General features: G+C 40.1%; 1 protein-coding gene and 1 long non-coding RNA gene across 2 annotated transcripts in view; one reads left to right on the top strand and one right to left on the bottom strand.

Moving 5' to 3' along the window:
- LOC116689508 (contactin-associated protein-like 5) overlaps positions 1 to 11,071 on the top strand; it is a 98,863-nt gene that overhangs the window by 53,709 nt on the left and 34,083 nt on the right. The window contains exons 9-12 of the mRNA XM_032516065.1: positions 750 to 893; positions 1,012 to 1,171; positions 4,322 to 4,428; positions 7,098 to 7,217. Of these exons, the coding sequence (XP_032371956.1) occupies positions 750 to 893; positions 1,012 to 1,171; positions 4,322 to 4,428; positions 7,098 to 7,217 (531 nt within the window). The remainder of the gene's footprint in view (positions 1 to 749; positions 894 to 1,011; positions 1,172 to 4,321; positions 4,429 to 7,097; positions 7,218 to 11,071) is intronic.
- The window catches only part of LOC116689509 (uncharacterized), a 24,971-nt gene continuing 19,340 nt past the window's right edge, over positions 5,441 to 11,071 (bottom strand). Inside the window, exons 2-3 of the long non-coding RNA XR_004332008.1 lie at positions 8,633 to 8,645; positions 5,441 to 5,451 (exon numbers count right to left, since the gene is read on the bottom strand). This is a non-coding gene — a long non-coding RNA (uncharacterized LOC116689509). The remainder of the gene's footprint in view (positions 5,452 to 8,632; positions 8,646 to 11,071) is intronic.

Genomic DNA, 11,071 nt, shown 5'->3' on the forward strand with positions numbered 1-11,071 from the left:
ATGTGAAAGAAATGCATGAAAGTTGTGTTAATTCAGCTGTGTTTAGTTCCTGTGTTGAGACTGCAAGGAGAGCTTCAGGACCGTCTACAAACTACAACACCAAAAAGAAATACAAACATATTTTCAAAAATAAGCAAATGCTTGTTTTGTTTTTTAAGTAAGTGCTGTAGTGCAACTAGCGGGAGACAAGTTATAATTGAGGTTTTAAGTGAGGATATCATGATGTAGACATAGATTGTTTTAGATTTTCTCTCTACTGACAGAACTCAAAATGTACAAACAAGAGCTATATGTTGAAATCAACCGGAATTCTCCTTTAACAAACACAAAGAAAGCTGGCTTCATTTCTCTTCATTTACACATTAACTTCCTCTAACTAATAAAATATGCAGTATGACTTCTGTTGTGACAGAGTGACAGAGTGAATGGGGGAGATTTATTTGGGGATCTGATGGCACCTATACTTAAAGATTAAATGTGAATCTCGAACTAATCCCAAATACAGGGCAACCAATAATAAACTCATGTTCTCCTGTGGCCATTGTTGTCTGCTGCCCACAAGTAACAAAGGTGGCTGCTAAGAAAACAATACAACTATGACTCTATCACACTCAGATGACCCAGAGTGCAGCAGTAAAAAAATCTTCCCAGCCTCCAGCTCCACAGGGAAATGGGAACAATATTTTTTCATGCTACAGTCCATTAGACTGCCATTTCACTGAGGCTTAATGTAAAATGTTCTTATTTAGGTCCCAGAGTCAACGATGGTCTGTGGCACTCTGTGAGTCTCAACACGAGGAATCTACAGATCACTTTGGCTGTGGACAGTGAGCCGTCCTCCTCCATTGAACTGTGGGAAGAGCTGGAACCAAGAGGCAACCTTTACTTTGGAGGTAGTGGATTCTCACAATGCAATATTATGAATTCTTTCTCTTCAACACACTGTAAAATAATATTTCTTGAAGGGTTCATAGGGCTTGTGTGGTAAAAGGTTGTGTCATTTCCATCCAGGCTGTCCCACCGTGGACTGTCAGTACCTGACTCCAGCCTTCCAGGGGTGCGTGCGGCTCATTGTCATCAACAGCCAGCCAATGAGTCTCAATCAGGTTCAGCAAGGATTGCTGGGAAATTATAATGACCTTCAGTTTGACACCTGCAACATAAGAGACAGGTAAAATAGTTTAAAATGTCCTATTTACACTTTGATTTAATGAGACGAGTTCTAACAAAGAACCTATAGAACACTTTGACATTCAACAGTCAAAATCGGTCAAACATAAAATTCTTTGAAAAATTGTTATCATCCAAGTTGGCAGCTGAGACTTATTCAAACCCACATTGTTAATTTGTGGATTGCAGTGTGTTGTCTGCAGAGCTGACTGAAAGTCACTGACATCTTGTCCTATAGAGACAAACACGCTGACAGGATCATCCAATTAAATTGCAACCGAAAACTCTGCAACACCTTCACTGGCAGAGGACTATGCTAACAAGCTGCTCCCTGCTGTCCTGTGTGGCATCCCTCCCTATCCATATCCCTCATTACCCTGCACAGCTGTGGGCCCTGCGAACGGGATTTGGAGACCTGCGAGCTCCAATGAATGTCTGCATGTGGCTTGGAACATGAACGAGACAAACATGCAAACTGCAGTTTTTTTCCCTTGTGTTTCCCCCGAGGACAATCTCTTCTTTGTTGAAGTACCTGCTTTCTAGTCCACATTGTTCGCTGTCGGAAGATATGCAAACACAACAGTGATGCCATTCTGCTGTAGCAGTAGGCGGAGGGATGCACTGTAGGAAATGACAGAACGATGGATTGAGATGTTATCTTTTTTCCCAAGTTTCTGCTTTTTAAGCGTAATACATGGACGAGTGCAAAAGTGGTTTGGCAATGGGGGTGAAATAGAGAAAACTTTTAGGAGAGCAACAATCTACAAACACAAGAAGATGAAGGCACACTTAATTAATCCCTGGAGGAGAAATTTAATTATTTATATATTTTTTACTTTGCAAACACACACACACTGGCCTAAAAATACACGCACAAGGCATGCACAAAAAGGACATGTACACACGCATTTATGTTTGGAGAGATGTCAGAACGAGGGGGCTGCCTCATATTCAGTGGAGGGTTCGGTGCCTTGCTCAACTGCACCTCTGTAGCCTGACACTGGGAACTCTCCAGCTACCAGTCCAGACTCATATATGTTCCGAGCTGGACTTGAATTGGCATCCCACCAGTTCCCCCCAAGTCCACATGGACTGAAACCGTCGTCACTAAATGCTAACTTTAGCTGACTGTCATTTGATGCTGGGCAGGACGCGTACAGTGAGTTTATCAGAGTTTTTCTGTTGTCAGAAACGTCTGTCTGTTGCAGCTGGAAACAACGCTAATGAGAGCAATGAGCCTGTCATCAAGATTAAAAAAGCTCTGCAGTGCTAAAATAGTGATAATTCTCTGTGGGTTTGTCATTACAAATAACCGCTTTTGCATCACATGTAGTCATTTCAATTATTAATACAAACAGTATTGATTTTGGAGCTTTAAGAGTTGAGAAAACCTCTGCTGTAGGTTACTGTTAAAGCAAACACGCTCTGAAATCTAAATGTGAAATTATTACAAAAGTATTACAAAACATTGTATTACTTTTTCTGCCACTGCAGAACATATCTCATAAAAAAAGATGCAACGATAGATTGTGTGTGATGTGTCTTATAAATGAAACGACCCATGCATTGTGCAGTATATGTGGCAACAAAGAAACTTGTGCAGAGCTAAAATAAAATGTGTGAGCGGGTGAAATTATTCACGTGTTTCTTTTTGATGTGCAGTTGATGTCTTTGCAACATCCTGGGCTGCAATCTGTTGTGAGGACACGACACATGTGAGGCTGCTGCACTCAGCTTTGTTGTCGGCCATTGCATCTTTGATATGAACTTTCATTTCACTCTCCGTAGCCCATTCAATGACCCCTGAGTATGAGTAAATTAACTTTTATCAGAGGTAATCTTTAATCTTTTTTACTCTGTGTTTAATTAAACATTGAGGCTCAATTTATGGTCAGTGTGCATTTAAGTGTGCTGGCTACTGTAATTCCATGACCTGTCAGGGCACCCATGAACACACAAAAAATAGCATGAGGGTAATTAAACCAACAGCTGCAACCCTATCCATGTTGCGGCTGGCCCGCTCCGCTGCAGTTAATAGGTGAGAGATGAAAGTGTATGAAATTATAGATGCACGCTTGAAAGGCTGGCAATTATGTGAAACTGAAGGAGGCTTGAGGATGGGACTATTAATCAGAAGAGTTCGGTTTGAAGTTTCTGTGAAGCGCTCATTGTGGTAAAATCCCATTACAGGCATTCTAGTCTGAAGGTGACAGTAATGCTTTTATTTTTAGAGAATCGCTGCAACGTGTCAGCTTTTTTCAAATTCAGACAAGGGCACGCACAGTATCAGACATCATTTCACAGTTGTTTAGGATTTTTAATGAAACATGAATAACCAGCAAATTAGTCGTCCGGGTGAGTTCCAAAACTTGTGTTCATAATTGCATACAAAAGAATAAAGGGAAGGGGTCTTTCAGTACTGATAAATAAAAGATCAGGTTTGCAAATACTAACAAAGGAAGTAGCTTTATTGGTGCCTAATACAAATGCCTGGGAGGTTTGTGTGATCCTTTGTTTTGCTGTCAAAAAATTGTTTTTGTTTTGTGCCGCTCCTAATGGCTATATTTGTTCCGAAAGTATCAAAGTGCTGGAAAATTGGCAAACTTTGAAGATGAAAGTGTAGTATAAGGAAACCGTAGCTGCAACAGTGATTCCATTAGTCTACTGACAGGAAAATTAACTATTTCTAAATTGTTTTGATAAGCAATTCTAAGGTTACAGCTGTTTAGATTTGATCATGTGCGTCCGTTTTATAAACCTAATCACAATGTTTGTTTACAACATCTTCTGGGTAGAAAGCCTTCAAACGGCGCTGAGCAAACAGGGGACAATGAATAACTGGATTTATTCATCTAAAATGCATGTTGGATGCTTTCATATGTCAACGTTAGGTCGGAGGCCTAATTTACCTTTTGGGTCACCCTCATTCACTGGACCCAAGCACCGAACCTGGGGGACTGTACTTTGTACTACATTTTTTTGTATTGGTTATTAGTTATACTTACTTAGATTACAGATTTTAGATTTTATTATTAGAGATTGTTATTGATTAAGCTACCAAGCAGTAAAGTAGGTGAAATGAGCTCCACCTTTACCAGCCTGAAAATAATCTGCTGATATTAAACTGTTGGGGGGTGTTGTTTTTTTTCAGATGCCTTCCTAACCTGTGTGAACATGGAGGCCGCTGCTCTCAGACGTGGAGCTCCTTTTCCTGCGACTGTTCAGGAACCGGATACTCTGGAGCGACCTGTCACAACTGTGAGCAGTTCTTTGCACTTTCAATTCTTCACCTAGTCTCAAACCTGCTGTTACACCTTCTGCTCCCCTTCATATGTTCTAGGTCTACTGAGCTGTGTCATTTGATTCAGCATACACATCTTTACCTGTCTTGCTCATTGCTTTATTCGATTTGCGCAACTGAGAGGCAAAGCAGAAACTGGTCTTGCTTTAAACTGACGTGACCTTCATCATTTGCTGGAATTCTCGCTTTTAAATAAAAAAAAAAAAAAGTATTATTTCCTTTATCCTTAGATAACTTATGGCTGACTTTAGATCTACATGTAAGAGTTTTTCCTTACGGGTGTCATTTTTAGATGCTCTGCAACATCCTCCTTGATATTTGCTGTGGAGATGGCTGTTGGAAACTATATGTGTGAAATTCCCCTGCCCCAGAATCCTGATTTCTTGTTTATATGCAGGGAACACGGTTTTCTTTGCATGTTGGAGGAAACCTGACAGATACGAGCATCTGCTGAATTAGAAATAGGCCCATTTTTCTCAACTCAACAGTCATCAACTTTGCCAAAAAAAAAAAAAGACATTTTTCATCTAGAGCTCAATCTTATATCTACAACTTGAGTTTGTGCAACCAATTGGCTATGGGAAGAGCGATACTCGGTTCAGAGGGTAGTGTCTTATTAAGCCTTTCCAAAACCAGAAAATACAAAAGAAAAAGTGTAAGGAATGGATGAAAAGGTGTATTTTTGTTGCTCTGTCGTAACCTCAAACGTTTACCTTAGCTAATTAGCTTACTAGCTGCATTACATCCAAAGGCTAAAGCCTTCTAAATTACTTTGTGTTTGACAATGCCATAGCAGATCCGCTGTGAAGTATTTCCCCACAGTTTGGAAGCTGGTCCTGGATGCTACTACATCACAGTACACAAGGTCATTTTAGCAGCTCTGCCCTTCTCTTTATTCAATCTTGGCAGGTTTATAGCAACTCCAGATCCAAACTCGTTATCCAAGATAGCGATGCATTCCCCTAACACATCGGCTAGCTCTATCCTAACAGTCCTATAGAAGCCTTGTATGTTAAAATCAAAACATAGTCTCTGAAAATGCATACAATATAGAATAAATCTAAACTCTGTCTTGTTTAAAATTGTGACAGACAAACAAAGTTAAGTTATAATAAAATAAGATTATTTTTGTTCATCATATCATGAGCTGGCACTCACCTTCTCCTCAGTGCAATGAAAGAACCACGCTGATTCTTTATTCACATGTCTACATGGATCATCAGCTGGTGAGGATGCTGACCTTTTTCCTGGGAACTGTTAGCTTTAGCCAAAGTCTGCTACCATTGGTGTATGTAGTCATCAGGTGCATATTCCAGACCCATATACAGGGATCAGCTGGACCGGAGACTGTGTTTTCAACCAAATCATGTAGTTAACATTTGCTTAAATTCCTCAGGTAGCTACAACTGATCTGATCGCCGCATTGTTCCTTTCATCCAACTAAATGGTGGCCTGTTGCTAACAGTCAGAAGCCTGCTGTTGTCTACCTCTGTCTAAACTACAAATCTCAATGGATTGTCACTGTTATAACAGTAAACTGCTCACATTCGAGTTCTTTATTAATCATGTGTGCAACAATAACAGAAGGTAGTCATTGGCAATGAAAGACGTGCTCTGGTTCAATGGCATTTCTTTAAACTAATCCAAATTGTTGTGGGTGGTGCCAAACTCCGCACAGAGCCGCTGCAAAATAGTCGTGCGAGAGAAAACTCAGATTGGAAAGATAGTCTTGCTGTCTGGATTCACCCTGCAGAGATCTGAGAAGCAGTTAACAATAGTACTCATATATCCACCAAATTTAAAATTCCAACACGAAGAAAGTGGAAGGAAACGAAAAATACATGCATCCGGAGGAAATTCCTGCAGCTGCATGCAGACTGCACAAAGACTACACAACTTGTAAAGCCTTTAAAGAAACAGTGTGGATGATTTAGTAGCAGCTAGCGGCGAGGTTGCAGATTGCCCTCCCATCTCTCTTTCCGAGCGTGTAGTAAAAGCAATAGTGGCCTTCAGGTAACGTAAATGTGCAAAAGGCCCTTCCTAAAGATAGTGTTTGGTTATCCCTATATAGATATGAAGGGCTCTCACAACAATTCTTTCAGGTGATTATTCACTAATAAAAACGTAGTTATGAATATCTTATTTCATTTCTGGAATTTCTTAAAAGATCCCCTTAAATCCTACATACCTTTCATTTAAGTAATGAGGAAAAACATTTGGTTTATAAATCCTGTTCAAATCCTCAACATTTTAGACACACAGGATTTAACTGGACAGTGAACACAAAATGTTATAGAGAATCCATTTTGATCAGGCCTTTCCGTAGTCATATATAGAGTAGCAGTAGTAGTAGTAGTAGTAGTAGTAGTATATATCTGTAGTTTCCACAAAGGAGTCTGTGCCATAATCTGCATTAGAGAAAAAACTGCTAAAAGGTGCACATAGATAGAACAGAAACATATGTCATCAACACTTTTTTTTTAAAGTATGAAAACAAAAACTTATAAACAGTTCATAAATAAAGATGGATTTTTTTTGCAGAAAGCTCCGCAAGGAGAAAACTGTTAAAGCGTGGGCTGATTCTTGGAGAAATAACTGATCTGTGTCCCCATTCTGCTTCTTCCAGCCATCTACGAGTCGTCTTGTGAGGCCTACAAGCTGATTGGCAGCTCCTCTGGCTTCTACTCCATTGATCCAGATGGGAGCGGTCCCCTGGGGCCCGCACAGGTATACTGCAACATGACAGGTAAGATCATTGTAATTCACACGTCGTCACCTCTGCCCTTTTTTGAGTTCCACTGAGAACTGGTAGAAAGCTCAGAGTAAAGGGTTCACTCACTTAGAGATTGCACCGCATCGATCCATACCACCACAGCTATGTGACAGTTTACGATCCAGTAAGAAATTGTGACGGCCACTCGGTGCAGTCCTTGAGAGTTAAGAGCATATCTATGGGGAATCAATGTCTTGTGTAAATGTCCATGTGATTACACTTCTACATGTTAGTATCTCAGAGTGCTTTCACGTCCAATCTCTTTGGTCTGTTTAAAATAAACCCCATTTGGGCTTGTGTAAAAGCTGTTTATCAAGCTCTGGTGCGGACCAAACAACAGCAGGGTTTAGATTTGGCTTCCAAGCAGATTCTGGTGCCGTTCTTTAGTGGTGTGAAAGGAAACGGGCCAACCACGGTATTATGTAGTACTTGTTTTTCAAAAGCTGAACTACCATTAAATCCATCTTGCTGATTGTGAACTTTTCCTGTAGCGAGCATATAAGCCTAGTAAGAATTCATGTAAATCTGTTGGTAACCATGGTAACACTTACTGTATGCACGTCAGCTTGTGAGTGTGGGGACTTCTATTAAGTCTATTAAATTGGAAGTGAAAATTTCTGTACAAAACGCCTCTTTTTTTGCCCTGTCTCTATCTGTTTGCCATTATTCATAACACGCAGTCTAATAATACTTACAATGCTTAGAGTAGTTTCTCCGTGGGCTCTTTGTGACACCAGAGAACGTACTGTACATGTACACATGAAAATCATTAAAGTGCTGGATGACCTGCTGTCAGTCCCCAGAGAGACTCCCTCCCCCTTCCTCCCTCCCCCGTGGGTCCTGATGTTTACTCTGAGAATGAACTGAACTTCAGATGTGAAGCACCCTTAAACAGAAATGTCATCTTTCTTGAGACAAGATAAAAACAAGCCTCCAGCTAAAGCATGAAAAGTCGTCCAGCCTTATCCTCTCGTTAAAGAAAAAACACGTTATCAAAGTACCTCCCACAAATAATGCAACATGCCACAAGAAGCCTCTTTAGCTCTGCAGGTTTTACTGAAATCGTGCATGTGAGAGTTATGGCTCCTTAAAACTCAAATGTGTCACAATTTAACAAGCGGACAAGTCTAAAGCCCCCCTTGTGGCCTCTAGAGGCTGCAATTTACATTAAAGCATTGGGTCATTAAAGTCAAAAGGGTTAATCCCCTTGGGAGCACTAATCTGCTCAGTAAATTTCATGGTGGTCTGCCATTAAATTATGAGATATTTTGTCTGCTGACATTTTACTTAGTGTGGTGCAATAAAAAAATAAGTCTGACATAAAAATACATTTCTCAATAAATTACACAGTGATCTGCACATCAGATTTGGATTTTCTTATGCATAACTTGTGATTTTGACCTGCTTGTGGTGCAAAAATCCGGATTTAAGAACCACTTTTAGGATTACTCTGCTAGTGACCATGAATATCCACGTGCACAATCATTTCCCATTGACTTATGAAATATCATGTCCTCGATTTGTGTTTCTCAAAGTGACCTCTTGTTAAAAGAAAAGGGAAAATAAGGGTGAGGAGTCAATACAATCATTAAAAAGAATGCACAAATATCCATACTAAATTTCTGTCTGTATAGTCTAGTATAGTCTGTTTACATTCCCATTCGGCCTTTAATTATTTACGTTGTACAATTAGTATGCGGTAATTCGGCGAAACTGTTGGATTTTTGAAGTTAAAAGTGAAAAAACAATGGTCTTTTGAATTTGGAAACTTGGACCTTTTACCGTAAAGCTCCATCACACCTGCTGTATCAGTGTGATCTTCTGACGGCGAAGACACAATTTTCTCTGTATCACCTCAACGATCCCCTAAGATGTGACATTTGACAGACAGGGAGCTGGACACAACCTGATACCCGGCCCTCATGACATGCAGGACAAAACACATTCAGTTGAGTTTTGACAATGTGGAGACAGTATTCATCACTAGGCTGTCACAACTTTCTCTACTTTGTCCTTTGCAAGGTTAATGTACCGGTGACGTTACAGGGGAGAGGAGAGCGCTGCCGCCTCTCCACTCTCTGGTTCGGGCATTATGTGTTTTCAGTCTTCCCCTCACAGAGCTGAATTGTTCAGCAGTAGATATGCCTCTACTTGACCTCAATTAAGGAATCTATTAGAAATGTAAATAGCTCTAAGCCTGACAACCTGATGTGAATAATCACAAACTGGAAAGGGGATTTTCTCTGCGGCAGAGTAAACATGAAATCCAGATAATGAAAACTGAGCGGGGATGGAAATAGAATGGATTCCTCATCTGATTTGTATCGTACAAACGCTTGACTCCCTTTTGTCTTAAGTGTCTCATACAGTAAACAGCAAATGGAGACTATTGGCTAAGAGGTATTCTGCTGCGATATGATTTTGTCTCGTGGAACTGTAAGGTCATCAATTAGCTTGTGGGTTGGAAACAAGTGCATCCATTAGGTTTCCAGTGATGCTAACCCTAACTGCAGTAACACATCAACACAGAATTACTATCAGCCTTGATGCGGACATACGTACATGTCCAGTATGTGACACAAATCAAAACACCCACTGTTATCCCTTATGTTTTCTTTGTATAAGTTTATTCCTCTTCTGTTTATTTGTAGATTTTAAATTGAAGCTTCAGACTTAAATGTGTTCATGCTAACATGTATTTAGATAGTGTGTGAACAGTGTGTTCATTAGATTAGATTATACTTTATTCATCCCACCATAGGGAAATTCCCTTATTACAGCAGCATCAGTTTCCTACAGTAAAAAGCAAAAAAAATAAATAAATAAAATAAACACTCAAACATAAGATAAACAGACAATAAGAAAAAGGTATTTTAAAGCGGCATTAAATAAAAAGGTATTGTAAAGTGCGGTTGCCATAGTACAAAAAACAAATGCTAACAGGCTAACATGTATTTGGGCAGGGTGTTTACAGTGGGTTCATGCTAACAGGCTTACATGTATTTGGGCAGGGTGTTTAAAGTGGGTTCATGCTAACAGGCTAACATGTATTTGGGCAGGGTGTTTACAGTGGGTTCATGCTAACATTGGGTGACCAGACGTCCCCGGTTTACGGGGACAGTCCCCGGTTTTGATGACCTGTCCCTGGCTGGATCTGTCCCTGGAAATGTCCACGGTTTTCACTGTGACTGATCCCAAAATTGGAATGAAAGAAATAAAAAACTGACCAAATGTAGCCGACATTTGCTCAAGACAGCCAGAACCAGCGCTGCTCCGAGCTCAAAGATGTTTTAGAAAGCCGTATTTTACCATGCTAAAATTACTGATTATTTCCATGGAGTCTGGTGGGTTTAGCGAACGCACTTTCATGTTTTAAAAATCTTACAGAAAGGTCAACCTTCTTAGAAATCCTTTCCATAATGTTGTCAGACACTTAGAATATTAATCTGAGCTTGTCAATAGCAAAACGAGCACTTTTATGAACGTGAATACAAGCTGGACTATTATCCTATTAACTTACATTGTAGCTTGTTTCTCTGCTGCCGACTGCAGCGATCTCCTTTTAATACCGGGTCAATGTCAAAGGAAAATCTTTCCTCAATAGTTTTTATTGTATCCGATACTCAATGAGCTGTAGCAGAAACAAGCCTGAAGCAATAAAACAAAATCTGTCTGGAGTACAAGTATGAAGTACTAGCAGGGGTGATTCTAGGATCAGACCTTTAGGGGGGCTCAGCCCCTAATGAGAACAGCTCTGGTGTCCCCGTTTTAAGTTTTACAAAAATACAAACATGACGTGTTTTGGAGGTAAATACGCTTCTGAGCTG

The sequence above is a fragment of the Etheostoma spectabile genome, chromosome 5 (genome assembly GCF_008692095.1).
Source record: "Etheostoma spectabile isolate EspeVRDwgs_2016 chromosome 5, UIUC_Espe_1.0, whole genome shotgun sequence".
Classification (NCBI taxonomy): Eukaryota; Metazoa; Chordata; class Actinopteri; order Perciformes; family Percidae; genus Etheostoma; species Etheostoma spectabile.